Genomic DNA, 19,536 nt, shown 5'->3' on the forward strand with positions numbered 1-19,536 from the left:
ACAAATGGCAATATTTTTCTCACAAATACTCTCTCAAATGGAACAAGAATTCTCACCAAGAATGCACTCACAATATATGTGTAAATGAAAGAGATGTTGTGTGTTGTGAAGATGATTTTGAAGCTCTCTATATGTGTCCTTTTATAGGCAAACAAAGTCTTGGTATCTTGGATTCCAAGCATTGGATGCTTGGAAACAAAGCCATAAAAGTGACATAAAATGCCCTTAAAGAGAGCCATAAAATTGTCATAAAATTCTTTTAAGGCATAGTAATGAGAGGCATCTAACAATAGGAAGAACCAATCAGCATAGGGAATTAACTTCAATAACAAGGCAAAATTATAAGAGTTTTTTAATGGCATATAATCCCTCAAGGAAAATCCCTAACTTTCATCAATAATCAAAATCTTTGTCTAGTTGAAATGTTCCTCTGTATCTTACCCTTGAATAATTACATTTCCACTTTTTCTTTGTAGTGGGAAACGATAGTCAACTTTATTGTAACATTTACATCATTACATATGATTTAATTCAGGAGAGACCTTATGCTTGTTGAGATGCTAATAGCATTTCCTCATAGAGATGAGTTTTCTCAATCAATCTGATTTCAGAACTTAACAGATTTTGATTAAAATAGTCTAATCAAAGAATAACTCTATGGAAAATTAGTGTCAGACATTAAATCACCCAATATCAGTATCTGCTCTATGGATACTTTATAATACTACATAAATTTGTGTCTTCAACAGTGTACCTTTATACACATAATGTCAGCATCTTCTTGTTCACACAGCTAATTCTCAAGATTCAGTCACCATTTATATTTATGTTTCTATCCATACCTTTTTACAATCTTAGTATATCTTCTTGCATTTAAAGTTTGCATATTTACATGTTTTACATCATGTTAGAGTTACTTTAGTTAAATTGGAATTTCACATGGGTGCCTTTTATCTTGATTGATCAAAATATAGTACCAAGCTACTAATTTTTGTTACTATCATTACTAGATGTCCTAAAGTGATACAACCTATAACTCCTACTAATTAAACAATAAAATTAAATATTATTTTATTAACCAAATTTCTTTTAACTTGTATGGTTATGTGGCTTCAGTTGTTAGACCGAAATAGATTAAAAAAAAGGCAAACTGGCAAACAGATAAATTCCATGCATGCTGGTAATCAATTTTACTAGATTTTGCTTCATTCTTTTGTACTATGCTTTACACACAGTAAAATAAAAGTAACCAAAAAGAAGTAAAATTAAACAGAGAAACAGCACAAAATTTTCACTACAAATAGATTAAGAAAAGGACTAGCTTAGTTTATGGTGTGCAAACCAAATAGCCAAATGAGAAATGACCCTACCCACATTCCTAGTACCAGAAGAAGTGAGAGGGATAGCTAAATGAAGTTAAAGATGCTATAGGTTTTGAAGGGGAAGAGAATGTGAAATGAGTAATCTTTCTACAGTTCTAGCACATTTTGAGGTAGCATTTTATACACTAGGTCCTAGCACTATATTGTTTTGGCACATTTCTGGAAGAACTTAACATTTAGATGTTAGGGGAGGGACTTTATACAGCTCATACAACTTTTATTCTACTAGTGCCTTTGTAGACATTTAGATCTTACGCTTGGTTTGCCAACTCGATTTCACTAAGTTATTTGAAAGAAAAGAAAACTATGGATTTCAAAAAGAAAACTGAGTTCCATGCCACAATTGCATAACCAAACAACTATGGCTTATAGTTGGGTAAAGTAAAATAACATTGACTGACTTAATTATATAGCTCACCCAATGATTTCACAGCCCAAATCTCAAATCAGTTAATCCTTTTCTCTATTTTTAATAATTGCATAAGTGATAGAAAGATTAAGTGTTTTTTTATTATTGCCAAATGTATTATCTTTTAGATATGTGAATGAGGGGTAGATTTAAGTTGCCAGAAGAATAAATAAATAAATAACATATTGAGGTACATATGATACAAAGAAATTATATATTGAAGTACATATAATATAATTTAAGGAATATAGATTCTCTCCTACTAGTATGAGACAAAAACTATTTCTTACAATTTTTTTCCTCTTCTTTCTATCTTTTTCATTCTAGGAACACTCAAATTTAAGGCTGGGACAATTAATTAAGAGAGGCAACGGTTGAAGATGATCCAAATCTCAACTCTAGACATTAAAATCATTATCCTTTATGAAACTACATCACCTATAGGGAAAAAGTATTTTAAATCCCACATTTTCTTAATAAAAAAACATCAAAATATTTTTCCATCCAACTTTTATTTTCTTTTCCTTTAATCCATGAACCTAATAACTCGCACGCTCCCATTTTTCTACTTCTCTTCTCTATTATCTCACAACTCTCTTTCATTAACACATCCCCTAATCTAAATTACCCTACTATTCTCCAACTCTGAACACAAACAACACAAACATCCTTATTCCACTTCTCATAATAATTATATTCAAGTACAGTCATTCCTAGATTCTTAAGGTATGTCCTTTTTTTTCAGTCAATGATGCACGGTTTGCAACTATGGTCATGAAGCCAAGAGTTTTTTTTTTACTTCGTGAGTTATATGCTGAAGCTTATGGTGTCTACCATAAAATTATGACTGTATTAAGTTGCACAAAATTTTCAACTTTGTAAGTATAATATAAAATATGAAATTATGAGTAAATTGTAGAAGTTAACTTTGACTATTTTGTAAAATTTTATTTCAGTTAATATAGTGCAGAAGTAATGTCATAATTTTTCTGGATCACTTCTACATTGTACTCACAAAGTTAGAAATTTTGTGCAATTCCACATTGTTGTCATGATAGATACCATAAATTTCGACATGTAATTCACTAAGTTAAAAAAATCTCACCTTTGTAACAATAGTTGTGAACCGTGTATCACTAACCAGAAAAAACAAAATACTTCAAGGATCACGAAATGGTTATACTTGAATATGATGTTGATGTCTATATTAAATGATGAAGGACAAGAATACTGCACGTTAATTCATATTAGGGAAGTGAAAAGAGGTGTTGGGATAATGAGGAGGAAAGTAGAAAAGAGGGGTATGAAAATGGATGGAGATATTCTCCCATTCAGAGTAGTCATGAATTGGATGAGATTGTGACCTGTGACAAAAAAATCTTGATAATAATTTTATGTTATTTTTCAATAAAAATAAATAATTTGTTTACAAAAATTTCATCCTCGTATTAAGGAGTTGAAACTCTATGAAATTATGAAGTTTGTATGGATTAAAGGAAAATGAAAGTTGTATAAAAATTAGTGTTTTGTTTTTTATATATAATATGGGAGAGAGAAAATATATATACTGAAACTGTAAAAGTTTTTTATACAGTTATCACATTATCCACTATTCATATTTAATTATTATTAATTTTTAAATATAAGTAATACAAATAATTAATAAATGATAATATATTAACAATATATAAATCTTTACACTAATATTTTACATTCCTATTTTTGTTTAAAAAACTTTCCCCATACTGACTTATGGAAAAAGATGGAAGAGTAAAGGACATGTGGGTAAGCTGTACAGAAATGGGAGCGAGCCCAATATATAAATAAGGTGGGCTTTTTTGCCTGTTCTATCAGGAAAAGACGTTATAGTTTTTCTCCAAATTTGCATTCTACTCTAACTCTAGTGTCTACCTTTAAAATAGATCTCAATTTGAAATGATATACATTTATTTTTATGTTCTAGAAAAACAAATTAATGTTATATAATGTGGAAATAGTGCCGTTCAGAAACTAACGTAGCATCAGGCATAGAAAGTCCATCGAAGTTTCTTCATCCAGGAAAAAATAGAGAAATAAAAAAAATCCACCAATCAGATAAGCTGTGCCAATAAATAATATTTTCAAGTTGCATGGCATCGTTTTCAATTCATCAATGTCCTATATCTTCAGTTTGAAAATCAAAGAAAATTGTACCACCTTATCGTGGAACAAATACGACCTTCAAATTGTAAAGCTATCTATCTTTTATTAAATTCCATATCATTTTAATTTTCAAGTGAAATATGATAATTTTATTTTTTTGTACTACTACCAAGGAGATGAAGATTTTCTGTCATCATTTCTGTCTCAAACCAATCAAAATGTCTCACTTTATTGGAAAAATAAAAATAAAAACATAAATTTATTTTCTTTTAATATTATTTGGCGTTACTCCATTGGTAGGGACATGGAGACATAGTCCCTTTGGGATAGAGGATCCCCATCCCTACCAAGGATATGCCCACCTTTATGAGTAAAGAACTAATTCCTTTAGAATTGTAGTTGTCTCTCCCAATAAATATTGCTCTCAGAAATCAAACTTTCAACTATAAAGATTTAGTAGAGCTTAAAACCAAAAGTCTTACCTATCTTCAATGTTTTATTTAGTTGCAAAATACAATCATTCTCTCGTTAGCAAACACAACCACATATATATCATGTTATTTATATATAAATGTAATATTTATCTACGATTACTATAAAAATTTATATATATAATTATTACATAATGCTATTCATCTATATTATTTTTATAAGAATCAATAATAATTAAATATTAATGATAAAAGATGTAATATTAATGATAAAAGATGTAATGAAAATGTATAAAAGTAATTGATATATTTTTCTCTCCTTTCTATATTACTATATTTGTAAACATCACTTAGTTTAATCTATTAGTCATTGGATTCTGGTAAGCTGTGGGCCTCGCGCACATAGACTTACTAAAGTGCCAGTCTTGCAAAAATTAATTAACTTTACAATATGAATCACTTATCAAATTTTATTATAGCCAACCAACTCTTAAATAGACGATTATACGGGAATCTTATAATGGTTTTTATCTAACGGTTTTTCATAATCTAGGGATGAAACATAATTAGAATTAGAAGATTAGTGATGTACGATAATCTTATAAATCACAAGGAGAGGGCCCCAAACATTTTGAACCGTTTAAAAATATAGCAGTTGCATGCTACTGATCTGGTCCCAACCTCCTTCAATAAAGTTACTCACTTTGCCACAGCTCATACCTACATGATCAACTTTTCTATTTTAAATACTTTACATTATTTGATCAAAAAATGTATGAATTTTATATACTGTTATTATGTTATCTATTACTCATGTTTATAATCATTATACAAATGAATGATGCATGATATAATTGGTATAAATCGATATTACACTCATATTATTTTCTATGTTAATGTGAAAACTTTAGTGGCACCCTTCATACTAATCCTCCTAAATCATTGAGACCATACCAGTTCATGTGTACAGTCTGTCAAACATCTTTGTTTTCTGCTTTTTTTCTATGTTGAAAACTAGTTGTTCTTCATCTTCTTCTTTCTAAAGTTGAACTGTTATTCCTTCTTTTTCCTGGAAGTTGTTGCCAACCATATTATTCTTCTCACTAACTTTTCTTTATTTGTTTCTCCACTACAAGTAAGTACTCTACCACCTTGAACATCACTTTTGCAAGCTTGGATCATGGCTACTGAAACTGATCATGCTTCTGTTACTGATGAGGTTAATTTTCTTTTCCAAGCTTTATGGCTTATGTGATCTTTAACTGCTTCCTTAATGAGCTTGATGGAACTTACATATTGTTTTTATGTTTCTTCTTGGCGATCAAACTTGTATATATTTACTAAGTGGATAACTATGAACATGTTTTTTCTGATGGTTTTGTTTTTTACTTCTCTTTTCATGATAACACCTAGTTAGACATATATCTTCAAGACAAAAACGCACTCTGTTACTTTAACTTATTTTTTAGTTTTGGTTCCTCTTTTTTTATTTTTTAGTCCCTGACTTCATTGTTTGTATGTCTTTCTGTTGAAACTTTTAACTTCTGTGAGTTTCACCTACAAAACGACGTGTTTCAGTGGGGCCAAAGGTGAAACACGTCGCTTTGTAGGTAAAACTGAAGCAATACCAAAAGTTTTAACGGAGGGGGCTAACAGAAACAAAGTAAGAAACTGGAATGAGACAATAAAGATGAGGGGCCAAAATGAGAAAAATAATTAAGTTACGAGATCAAAAGTGTGTTTTTGCTTAACTTCAATTATTGTAAAAATGGAATAATGATATGGATTCTATCAATATATGTCCTGATTCAAAGTATACCCTAATAGAAAATAAATCTTTGAAGACAGTTATTGTATATGTTAGATAGATACTCTTTGTATCACTATTTAGATCAACATGTACATAGTGATGACAGAAAAAAAGTATTTCCTTTAAATATGGATTTGGTGCCCAATAAAGGTGATGATATCTGCAATAGGGAAATAACTCAATGAAATGTTATCCATGTTATACGATTCCCTTCTTTTCACAAGATTATTTTGTTTTGGAGTGTAAAGCAAGTTATGTAGATGCCACTTTTCCAGCATTTTGCCAGTGTTGCTATGGAGAGTATTTTCTGCAAGCTTGTAAACAATGAATAAACTAAAGAATATAATAGCCGGATTCCCTTCAAGATGTTTATTACAAAAGCATATAATTTCAAGCCAAGTTCCATTTGAAAAATTACATTGTTTTAAGGGACCAGATTTGAGATGATGGAAAAATTGTGATTTCTGTGCTTTACTTTGGTAATGTTCTTACTTCCACTGCTAGTTTCAAATTGCACTTATGTTCACTCTTTGTTAATGTTTAAAATGTTTAAGTTTATTCATATCCTTAATGGGCACTGCTGATTTACTTATCATTGCTTTATTATATTTATTGTATAGCAAATAGTGAACAAGGAAAAGAGTGAAGCTATTGCAGATATGATAGCTTCTTTAGCCAATGAAGATGCAGTGAAACATGACAATCTAGAGGATGCAAATGGAGGTCATACAACCCCTTCATCCAAGACCGAAGGAGATGAGACGAATGGAGAGCCTGGTGCAATTGAGGTTCAAAAGTCTGATGATTCTCCGGCAATAAGGGATTCTGCTGAAGATAATCTGAAACATGACAAAATTGAGGATGCTCTAATTCCAATAGCCCCTCTCTCTAAGACAGAAGAAGATGGCACTAATGCGGAACCAGCTGTTGTTGTTGTCGAAAAGAATGATGATCCTGTTTCATTGGAGACACATATTGGAGACAAACTGAAGGAGGAGAAGAAAGTGATCGATGATTCAAATGCTACTGATGATGCAGCCAAATCTCAGTTAGAAGAGCCACCATTCACAGAACCAACTGTAGAGGAAACACCACAGCAGCTAGAAAAGGAAGCTACAGAACCAAAGACAGATGACATTCTAGAAGCATCAGAAGCAGAGTTTGTGAAAGAGGCGGAAATTTTCGAAACAAGTGACCAAAAGGAACAGAAGCCTGAGATTGAACCTGAACCTGTGGCAACAGAAGTGCAGGAAAAAACACGAGAACTAGGAAAGGAATTAGACGCAGAGGTAGTGAAAGAGGCTGAATTTTTGGAAGCAAGTGACAAAAAGGAAGAGAAACCTGAAACTGGGCCTGAGCCTGCGGTTGTGGCTACAGAGGTGCAAGAAATAACTCAAGAACCAAAAAAGGAATCAGAAGGAAAGGTGGTCAAAGAGGCTGAACTTTTTGAAACACCAAAAGCAGAACTAGTGGTGACTGAAGTTGAGGAAAACCCAAAAGAACCGGAAAATCAATCACTTGATCAAAAGGAAGAGGAGCAACCAAACACAGTTGCAATTGCTGAAGTATCCTCCACAGAAACCAGTGAGGCCATAGAGGAAAAAGCAAGTGAACCAGAAGTACTGAAAGAGACTAATGACTACGAAGCAGAACCTACAGAAACAGAGAAAGCAGAGCTTGTGGTTCCTAAAGTTGATGAAAACTCAAGTGAACAAGAAAAAGAATCATTAAAACAAGAGGAAGAGGAGCTGCCGAAGACTGTTATCCCTGAAACAGCTACAGCAGGTGATACAGTGGAGGTTCACCCTCCCAAGGAGTCTGATATTGAGGTGGTGAAAGAGATTGATAACTCAGAGTCAGAAGCAGTGCCAGGTGAAGCAGAGAAACCAGATGTTGTAAGTGCAGTTCACCAACCCATAGTGTCGGATATTGAGGCGGTGAAAGAGACTGGCACCTCCGAGTTAGAAGTAAAGCCTGAGAAAGGAGAGAAGCTAGAACCTGTGCCCACTGAAGTGGAGGAAAATCCAAGAGAACTGGTTGTAGAAGCTGCTGAGAATGTTGGGGAACCTAGTAAAGAAGAGGAGACCAAGCAAGAAATTGTGCTGGAGACTACTAACAATGAGGAAGAGAAAACTGACACAATCAAGGATCCAATATCATTGAAGGAAGATAAAACATTCAAAGGAGAGGAAACTAGCATCACTGCAAACACTGCACAATTTTCAGGAAATGAGGAAGCTCAAGCAGCACCAGAAAATCTGGTGGAGCCTTTGACTGAAGTTGCAGAAAAGGTTTTTGGAGAGGAAAGCAAGAAAGAATCAAGCTTTAGTGATGTTACTGAAAGGGTATCAAAAGACGTGGCTGGCATTTTGGCAATTCCCGGACAAGCTTCCGTTGATCAGGAAGCTATAGGTGACCTTATAGAAGAAACCAGATTTGAGGAAAAGGTTGTTGTTGCTGAAAATGATGACAAGAAGGAACCAGAAGCACCTGAAGCTGTCCATGTATCCTCGAGAGAGGCAGAGGTTGAGATCAACAAGGAAGAGAAACAGATTGAGGTAAAGACAGCTACAACTGAAGATGATGGACCTGCGGTTGAAAATGAGAAAGGAGGATACATTGACACAAAAGTGGACGAAATATCTTCAGCTGTAAGAGAACCTGTTAGAGAAACACTAGCATCTAAATTTGAAGAAGAGGAAACTACTAAAACTGAATTGGATGATTTGGAGAAAGAACATACTGAGGAGCCTCTGAAAACTGAGGTTCAAGTTCTAGAGGAACCTACCAAGGATAGTGATGCAACAAAAACATCCTCCAAAGACCTTCCAAAGGAAACTCCAGCCAAGCCAGCTCAAAAGCAGTCAAATAACATCATATCAAAGGTAAAACAGTCACTAGTGAAAGCAAGGAAAGCTATCATAGGGAAATCTCCATCCTCCAAAAACCACTCCACAGAGGCTAAAGATGATATTCAAGTCAAGTAATGGGATGAACTGATTAAGTTTGCAGAATTTCACATTGTTGCTTTGTTTTTCATCATCGTGGTGCATTGCATTATATAGCGCATATTTTATTGGATTCTATACATTATTCTCTATAAAATTTGTTTGATTGCAAAATGGTGTGAAGAGTGCAGTGTATATATAGAAGATGATGTAGGCCATGATTTAGGCAGTACTGTAAAATTTGATTGTTTTGTTCTGATTTTTTCTTTTGAATATATGCATTGTTTTCTTGATTGTTGTTAATGAACAATGGAAGCAATTTTAACATTGTTGTGTTACTATTGACTGCTCATTACATGACTGTCTAAATCCTTATATATCCATTTTGCTTACTAGCTAAGGGAGTTTTCATCAATCTTAAACAGATTCTTCATCACTGCGATTGTTCATACATTTATGTCTAATCTAATCTAAAAAATGAGGACTTGTTAGCATGTTGGAGAACAAGAACAATGGGAATTGAAAAGGTGAAAAATATATCAAAGAACTGGGTGGTTCTTGTATATCATACCATGAATGTGAAAAATTTATCATAATCACATTCTCTTCCATTTCTATGCCCAAATAGGTGAAATAAAGACATGAATACTGGCTACGAATATAAAATATACCTCAACACTTGGCTGTCTGAATGTATGATTCTCAACCATAGATAATCATAATCTGCCAAAACCAGTAGATTTTTACTATACACCTCACTAATCATAATCATATGATAATGTAGGTCATCTTGACTTTGTGGATTCAAATGTTTCAAACCCACAAAATAAGATGGTAACTGGTATCCAAAGAATCACTATGAAAGATCCAAACTAAACAATTGAGTACATATTTGTAAGATATATATAAACAATTTGTAAGATACATATAAAAGATCTAAACCAAGTGGATGTACAAATGAGTGTTGTGTGATTGTGTCCCAACATGCCAAAACTTGTGCAACGTCTGGAACTTGAGATTCTAATGGTTGTTTTGACAAGTCAACCTCAATACTCTGAAATACCCTCTGTCAAAATCTACATTCAACTCGCAAAGATGAGAAATCAGAGATTTCGGACTCACTTTTCTGAAAACATGGATTCTTCTACTAGCCACGGTCAATGCCAAGTATCAATCATAACCTGCATGTACAACTAAACAGTAAGATGTTCCATTATGATACCCTTAGCTTAAAATATCAATGCAAAATGTCATTGAAGATGGCTTTGTGTGTCCGGATGCGTTTAGTGATGCTTGTTCAGAATATTAACCAATCACAAGGCTATCTTCTTTGCCAGGATTAACAGCTCCACTGTCATTAACATCAGAGGTATGACCACTATTTTGCACCAAAGCTGTCTGTTCAAATCCAACAGTTGCTGCTTCACACTATCATAACAAAAATGAGGACAGACATTAGGTGTGTGACTAGAAAAAATGATTGAGAACCAAAATGTTCTAATTAATGTAAAAATTGGTGAGTGGGACCAGTGGACCGGGATCACTAATAAAAATATTCGATCCTATTTACGAGACCCTCACCTAGTAGGGTCCAGCCCCCTGAGTAGGGTAGATATACTCAGCATTACCCCTCCAAGTGGAGAGACTGTTCCCGGGATGCACTAATATTTATGATAAAAGACCAACTAACCACTCAATGGTGACTAAGTAAAAACTTCTGATTTCAACATTTTCTTTTTTGTTCATACATGTCTGCGCTTTTCGTCCCTAAAATCAAAACTGCTCTATCAAACCAGAAAAAACTACACTTGTTGTTAACTTTGTTTTCTTGGATTCCACTTGCCTAAACATGAATTTTAGCAGTTATGCAAATAACCAATGATAAGGACACTAATAAGATTGAGCATCCTCTCATGCACCTTCTTTAGGAAATAATATCAGTTAAATAAGTAGAATAATTCAGTAATTGAGAATGGTGGTTTCAGGTGGCCTAGAATAACAGGTAACACAATCTACAAAGGCAGAAAAGGAGAGCAATGAGTTCCCGCCTTCTAAATGTGGAGGACAAATGAATAAGATGAACCAGACCCATTAAGCATAACTTTACAATAATTGCAATTATATCATAGTATCATGCATAACTGAACAGTGAATAATATGTCAGAGTAAACACCTCCACACTTGTTGTAATAAATCAAGGAACTAACCAGTTTGTACTAAACCTATACTATAATCCTGAGAAATATTTAATTAAAAATTGAAGAAACCTGTTGCTAAACAAACCTTGTTAGCAATCTGACTTGTTGAGTCACAGCCACCAGTACTTTGCTTAACTTGCATTGGATCTTTTAAGTCTGATGAAGCTGAATTCCCACTTTCAACAACTCCTACTGTTTCCCCGGCATGTTGTCCCAGAGTTGGTGAGTTCACAAAAGGCCCTCCTAAAAAAGGAAATACGGGAGTATGTGGCATTGGCATGGGAAGTCCTTGCATTTGGGGCATGTGAATCATTGGGAATCTAGAAGATCCACCATTCATGTCAGGCATACCCATCCCATAGCCCATCCTCATTTGCATGCCAACACCTATAGGTGAAAAGGAAGCTGTATTTGGCACATGCATGTGCTGCATTCCTGGAGGTATCATCATCGGATGCATGTATAAACCAGCTCCCGTTGACATCATCTGCAAGAAAAGATAGGAAGCAATGCCATGATATAACAAGATCATGTATGATCAGAAAAACTGAAACTAAAAGATGAATGCAAGAGGAGGAGAGATTACTTGAACTTGGAGCTGAAGTGTTTTAAGATACTCAATTGCCTCATCTAGCATTGAAGCTTTATCCACCTGACATATATGAAGTCACAAAAAACAAAATAAATGAGGAATACAAATACACTTAATGCAACATCATGTTTCATATTCATGTTGAGGATTGAAACTCCGCAAGCAACAGGTTAATTTAGTTTTCACATATATAGCTGTAACTTCAATAATTTGACAAAACCTCCCACACTCCACAAGAGCAAGCTAAAATAAATATATGTTATAAGTTTAAACTCTTTTCAGTAACCTACATATCTTTATTCTATAACAAGAGTGGAAATAAAAAAGGCCAACCTTGTTGCAATTAGGTATGAGTTCTTGTAATGCATGCATCTTGTCATTGATCCTGTCTCTTCGCCTCTGCATAAATAAATTATAATCATATGAACGGGAAACATGAACTCTAGAGAGAAATTTGTTGTTTTATAGCTAACATGACACAAATAGCAGAGGGCCTTGCTCACCCTTTCGGATAGATTATGCACTTCAGCTGCACGGCTTCTCTTAATACCAGTACGTCCTCGTCCAGTAGCCGCCTTTTTAAGACCCACAGATTCTTCCTCAACATCCTTCAAGTAAGACAATTTCTGGGTTTAAAGTGGGAAGAATAAAACAAGTAAGAATAATTAAGCATATAATACAGTGTACCCCAAAGACTAATGCTTACTTCACTATGACTCTCAGAGCCCTCAGTATCTCTACTTTTCCGCTTCAAATTTTGCTTTGGCTCGTCTGAAACTATGCCTGTATCATTGCCAGAGCAAATGGAAGAGGAGGCTACTGCCGGCTCCATGCTTTTTTCAATGGCTATTTGTTCTTTAGAGCCACTTTTAGCAATAATTTGATTGGAAGTTTTATCAATCTTAATAGAATTCTCCTTGCAAGCAGGGTCCAACTGTTTAGAAGCTACAGCATTCTGTTCAAGAGATTTTGGCTCCAACCGTTTCAAATCAACTTTAGATTGCTCCATAACCTGCTGGCAGTGCATGATTGGTTCCTTTGAACAATGACCACTTGAATCAACTTTTATTGATTCGGGAGGTTTGCTGCTAGTTCTAGCTGTACCTTTATTCTTATTTCCCCTACTGTCTGGTCTTCCTGAAGACAAATCAGACTTCAAGCCAACGTTATGAAGATTAGTTCTCATAATAGCAGCAGGCCTTGCAAAATGGGAGAAATTCATTACCGTTGAACCATTGGTAGGCAATGGTATAATAGGATCCTGCTTCTGCATCATTAAGCTATAAAAATCACTAGAGGAAGATGCAATCTGAGTTGTTTCGCCACGAGGTGCATGCTCAGTAGCACTACTTGTATTATTCTCAGTTATATCTGATACTTTGGATCTAACAGATGCAAATGGTGTTTGACATTGATGTGATGATGGAGGGTATAACTGACTGGTGCTAACTTTAGGCCCACAAGTATCAACTTCTCTAGCTGAAGAACCCTTAGAAACATCCCCTTGTTCTAAACCAGAAACATTTCTTGCAGAATTTTTATGAGAGTCCTTAAATTCTTGATTCGTACCATTTCTTCTTCTGTCCATAAGGGCACAATTATTTGGTTGAGGGAGGTCATTTTCTGTAACACCAGATAGTTCATTTAAGAAATCAGAACTATAGTAATGTTGCAAAGAGCCATCCATTGTGTAATCCAACCAAGGCATCATGTCCCCATCTTGACTCAAATTCACTTCATTTGATGGCACCGACATCGCGATTTCATTCAATCCGGAATCAAAGTCCCGAAACTTTCCCAACCTTGTATTCATAGCATATCCTCTTTCATCTTTATCTCCACCCTTCGGACTATGGGATGGTAAGCATTGAGATGGCAAACTCCTGCAAGAAGTTGGGCTCTTTCTATACTTACCCTGGCTTGAAATCTGACCATTTTCCAAAACCAACTCAAAGAAATCATTCTCAGGCCTAAATTTGAAGTTCAAGTGTTCAACCATAAAAGGGCATGGTTAGAAGTTAGAATTAGAAAGAAATAAACCAAAGAATGCAATTCTAACACAAATGTAAATGTTACAATTATTATAAAGCTGAAGCTAATGAACTTACAAGGAAGATTGAGATTGTTCAACTGAACTAGTGTTGTTAACCTCTTTATCAACCTTCTCTCTAGACAACTGATATAACTCATATAGAGGCATGATGATTGATGAATCAAGAGATTAATGAAACCTTAGCAGCAAAAATTTCAGAAAGTCTTCAAACTTAAGCACTTAGCTAGTTCCTTATTGGGAAACCCCATTGGAATCCAAATAAGACTTGTAGAAGAAAAAATCTGACGTAAGCCACACCAAAGAATGAGACAATCAAATCTCTATAAAAGAAACATGCTAACATTACAGCAATAATAATTAACAAAAAGATAAAACAAAATCTTAATTTTTAATACCCCAAGTCATTATCAGGAAGAAACAAACTATAATACAAAATTAAATTAAATAATACAACCTCAGTCAAACAAATAATCAGTTGTATATAATATATAAGTATATATAATGCACAAAGCATACCAAGTAATAAAGTAAGGGGGTCTTAAGAGATTAGATCTTATTGTCATTTTTATATTATTATTTTTTTAATCAACAAAGCATAGCATTCAAGTTTCCACATTTGTACCCCCAGTTTAGTTTTCCATCGACAATACTTACACAGTTACACTGATTTTGTGGAGAGATAAAGGAAAACCTCATGTAACTCCAATTTTTACTCAAACCTGGAAATTTCCTAAACTGGGTTTACAAAAAGGTGCAACATTTCGAGAAAACCAGAGCTGTAATGCTTTGACCGAAAAAGTCCTTTCCCTAATTCAAATGCTATAATGTTCTTAATGATATAATAGTATCTTCTGTTTCAAACATTGTATCATCCTTCTATCTATGGTTGTTTCTCCTTGGTCAAAAAAAGAAAAAACATAAAATTAAAAATATATTACACAAATAAGAAACAGTTACAGAGTGATACAATGTTCAGGCTCCCGTTAATCATTTGCAGTGCACACAACAGTGGAAGTTACTGCTCCTCCATTCATTTTTTCGTAAAAAAAATTGTATCTATTTAACGATCTTATTAATTATGTATTTAGCCTCCATATTACTTAGAATAAATTACTTACAAAAGAAATAGAGAATAAAAAACAATCTTTTGACAAAGATAAAAGGACCCAAAATTTGAGAACAATGCAGAAAGCACCGGCAGTGACACACACGCACAAATTGGACAAGAGAAATTTAGGGGTTTCTATTTCTAACCATGGTTTGTCACAAGTTAATTTATATCCCTTTTGGTTGATGTTTTTCTTTTTTATTTTACAATAGCAACAAAGTTTCAGTCAATCAATCAATTGGGATAAGACAACTAACTTGTCTATGTGAAAATGACTTATTTCTTTAAATATGAAATTTAGGTTCTGAATTTAATGAATATATACATAGAAAAAACACCATCGTAAGAGGTCATATTAGATAGGGTTCACCTATTCTTATTTTTATCTCATTTGGTGTCTTCACTCAATTAAAAATTTCAAATAATATAAAAATTTGTTTTACATTTTTATAATTTTTTCTCTATATAAAATAATAATAGATTGTATAGTAAAAATTAGCTTCTCGCCTATTAATTAGAGGAAGACACCGTGCAACAATAGATTACAAACCTTGTTGGTTTAATATTTTTTCTCTATATAAAATAAACCTTGTTGCTAGATTACAAACCGCGCAACAATAGAATTTTCATGGTAGGGTATAGTTAGTTCTTTTGACATAAGTTTTTCATGTGCAGTGTTCCAACCTAAAATTTTCTTTGAAGGAAAGGAGCATCGGCCACCTCAATAATCTTCGTTTAGTTTCTTTTTTTTGTGATGTATAACATTTAGGTAATTAGGGTTTCGAATTCTTAGGAGGATTATGACAAATTTCACCGCTCACAAAATACTTATTATGATTCTTAAATACTACCAAACAATAAGATCTTCACATAAGGAGTAAGATTTAAACTTATAATTAAGTAGACCGACCCACATAAGCAATAAGATATAAATATTCAAAGAAATGGAAGCTTTGCCCATAATGGGGACGTAGATTGCCGTAGAATAAGATGATAGTAAGGTACGAGAGAGAGAAAGAGGTGTGTCCCTGGACTATACTCACTCATATGATATAATTATGATGAGGTCTAAATATTATCGAGTCTTATTGGGAACAGTTGAGCTCGGGTCCAAAAATTAGACCTGGTCAATATTTAGAGTCCGGTAGAGATCAAGTATAACCTGGCTCAACTCGTTTCATGACTCATCATATTTGTATGTGTCTTTATTCAATAATATGAAATATTGTGTCAGCAGACAAAACAATACGTGTGGAAGTAAGAATGGGCTTTAGAGTTGAGACCCAAGATACTAGTAACTGAAGGAGACGACAAATGGAGGCCCAATCTTTTAACTATGCTAGGCCCAACATTTATAACCTGTCCTCACCCAAGAGAGAGGCCCTTTTAGTTTTTTTTTGTTTGATACATCTGAAAACCAAAGAAACTACTCTTAAATAAATATGACCCTTCTGGTCCTAAAGAAGCAGCAATTGAACCCCATCAAGTGGATTAGCTAGTTTTAAATCCATAATAACAAAGGCTTCAAATCTCTCCAATATTCTTTTGTGTTTAGCACAGTCTTATAAAGCTGAGTTTTTGGCCTATCAAAGCCATACTTTGTGCTAAAATTATTTATTTATCCACAAATAGTCTTAAATAATTAGATGTTTGTCATTTTGATTCACTATGTCTAAGCCAGTGAGTATAGAACATGTTCTTTCACCGAAAGTTTGATTGCCAACCAGAAATGACAGTGAAAGATTAGCAGAAAGATGAAAGGTGTGATCTCTAATAAGAAATATTAACTTCAACTTTTGTTTTCCTTTTTCTAAATCACATATATCCTCCACACACTAGAGATAGTAGCCGGGTAGAATTACTGTGGGCGTAAGCTTTAATTTTCTTACCAAACGCAACTTATTTTCAGTGAGGATCCTCCAAATGCATTCTTAGTCCATTTAGGTAAGTGGGTGCAAGAAGTGTCACGTTGTAAAACAAGTCCTGCATTTTTAAAATGAGTAAGCTAAAATGCATACAAGTGACAAAATTCAGCAATCTAATATGTTAATGTGTTGTGTTAATATATGGTACTGGTATCAAATCCGTATAATTATATGTTTCTTCACTTTTGATCTATATACTATATAGTGAACCTAGACTAAAACTTACTTGATGAGACTAAAACTTCCTTGTTATAGTTTAGTTTGATTATCCTCAACATCCATAGTTATGATAAAAGTAAGCTATTTATTTGAAGAAAACACGATTATATAATCCATAGTATCTAAGGAGCTGTTCAGAAATGTCCAGATCTCTAGCTAATGCATGTTATTAAGGAGTTGTTCATACTGTTTCAAATTCCTTGTGACTGGTGAAATACAAATCCTAGGATCTTGAATTTAATGATTCTCACACACGTATATGAAACAAAAGGTGCAGTGTCATACGTGAATCCATGTTCCTGGATGTGTTCCTTTGATCTACGTTTCTGAAAGAGGTTTTGTGGTATGATGGCCTTCCTCAACCAAATCCATGATTCCTCTTGGGACTTGCGTTTTCACTCTGATGGGGAGGGGAAAAAACTAAATTTGATTTGGTGTATTGAGAACCATAACATTTCTTTCTTATGTATTAACATTCCTATTATCGCGGGTTAACATTTATGTACTTTTTATTTAAAATGTGATTATATTTTATCCTTAAAATTTGAAGGAAATAATAATTTTCTTCACCATTAATTGGAGATGAGTGTTACTCAAATATCAAGTTAAAATGGAAAAAAAGTCTATGACTATAGTTAGAACATATTATTTCTGTTTCTTGGTTTTGACTTACAAGTGTTTTTATAAACTAAGTAAATTTAGTTTACAAACTGAAATAAGCAACAAAAAATTCAAACGAAACATACACTTAAATCAAAGGAAAATGTTTGTACCACGTGGCATTAATTGGATGGAACTTTTTATTGTCGGCTGCATTTGGTGGACTGCACCACTAACAGATCTAGATTTATAAGGAAAAAGAGAATGAAGAACCCTTCTATTTCCTTACATTTTGGCATCCTTGATCCCGAAAAATAAAATAAAAAATTCAAATTGGTATGTCAAACTTGGGCCCATTTAGTTCATTTTACTTTTTGATGACAAATTTATGGTGTTAAAGACTACATTGATGCCTTGAGAATAAAAAAGAGAGACGAAGATGAAGGAGTAGCTGGCACACGTGAGGGGTCGGTCGTAAACATGGGATGGTAATGGATTGAAGTGAAATCCATGAAACATGCCTCAAACGACGCCGTTGCCTCTTACTAGTGCAGCAACCTAGGAGCCGTTCATCTTCCTATTTCTCAAATTTTCTTCCATAATAATAGGTGTGAGATTCACTTACTCTAATAGTAATTTTTTAAACTTACTTTTTATTCTAACTATCAATTTTATATACATCTAATAATTTAAATTTACTTACTAATTCAAATTATTGGATTTCACTAGAACAAGTCATCATAATATATACTCTTATAATATACTTATATTATTGGAAACTAAAAAATTTCTCAAATATCTTTTTATGTAATAAACCTAATAACTTAATACTTTTCTCTCGGTACAGAATTTTCACTCTACTATTTCTTTTAATGTTAGGAATGAATATTACTTTCCACTTTTAGTGTCTCATTTATATACAATCTAATTAAAAATATAATTCATAAAAGGATTATTTTTTATTTTTGGTATCTCATTTACATACCTATCTAATTAAAAATACAATTATAAGAATATTAAATAATTATTTTATATTAGTTAGTAGAATATGATCAACTATATATATTTGAACTTAATTCGTGATGTAATGCTACCTTTGATCTTTATTAACTTTTATTGGCTCTACCTCCCACGTGGCAGAATAAATTCTCTACACCATACCCGAGTTGTCCTACGATTCCTAAATTCGAAATGATAAGGTTATAATTTATAACGTACCCATACTGAGATATTTGATTTATATAAAATTCATAGTTTATAACCTTAAGCTAAAGACAGCACATAGTCGTTGTTGATTCACATATTGTCATAACGGCACACAAAATTTACTTGGTTAAGCAACCGCGTCCTTGTTTCAAATGCAAACATGCCACGTGGGTCCTTGGACAAAATAGTGCATGCATGTGTCGTATTCAATGGACGTGGCTTATAAATAAGGATCAACCACCCCACTCCTTTTCTCACAACACATTCAACACTAGTAAATTAACGGTTAACAAGTAGCACATTCAAATTTCAAGTGCACCATTTGCATTTTGCAAAAGTTCTTCTCAAAATAAAGAAAAATGGTGAGTCAAGGTACAGCTACATTCATAGACATCATCCTTGCCATTATTCTTCCTCCTCTTGGAGTCTTCCTCAAATTTGGCTGCAAGGTAAAATTGTTTAAACTTTTGTAACTAATCAAGTTCTTTCTTCTTGTTAGTTAACTGTTATGTT

General features: G+C 33.5%; 2 protein-coding genes across 4 annotated transcripts; one reads left to right on the forward strand and one right to left on the reverse strand.

Moving 5' to 3' along the window:
* LOC109335977 (uncharacterized abhydrolase domain-containing protein DDB_G0269086-like) lies at positions 5,247–9,455 on the forward strand. Of its 3 annotated transcripts, none has more exons than XM_019572286.1 (3): positions 5,247–5,583; positions 6,795–8,967; positions 8,998–9,455. In XM_019572286.1, the coding sequence occupies exons 1-3, from the start codon at positions 5,545–5,547 to the stop codon at positions 9,159–9,161; spliced, it is 2,376 nt and encodes a 791-aa protein (XP_019427831.1). In that variant the 5' UTR covers positions 5,247–5,544; the 3' UTR covers positions 9,162–9,455. The 3 variants fall into 3 exon arrangements, with proteins under 3 accessions (XP_019427831.1, XP_019427832.1, XP_019427829.1); XM_019572287.1 differs by having other exon boundaries at positions 6,795–8,660; positions 8,700–9,455; XM_019572284.1 differs by having other exon boundaries at positions 6,795–9,455.
* Positions 10,054–14,784, reverse strand: LOC109335978 (transcription factor PIF3-like). The gene is made up of 9 exons (XM_019572288.1): positions 14,628–14,784; positions 14,021–14,285; positions 12,619–13,882; positions 12,416–12,520; positions 12,246–12,311; positions 11,907–11,972; positions 11,406–11,807; positions 10,433–10,550; positions 10,054–10,303 (listed from the first exon to the last, which is right to left on the reverse strand). Exons 2-9 carry the CDS (start codon positions 14,110–14,112, stop codon positions 10,293–10,295), a joined length of 2,124 nt encoding a protein of 707 aa, XP_019427833.1. The 5' UTR covers positions 14,113–14,285; positions 14,628–14,784; the 3' UTR covers positions 10,054–10,292.

Source organism: Lupinus angustifolius, chromosome LG20, assembly GCF_001865875.1.
Source record: "Lupinus angustifolius cultivar Tanjil chromosome LG20, LupAngTanjil_v1.0, whole genome shotgun sequence".
Lineage (NCBI taxonomy): Eukaryota > Viridiplantae > Streptophyta > Magnoliopsida > Fabales > Fabaceae > Lupinus > Lupinus angustifolius.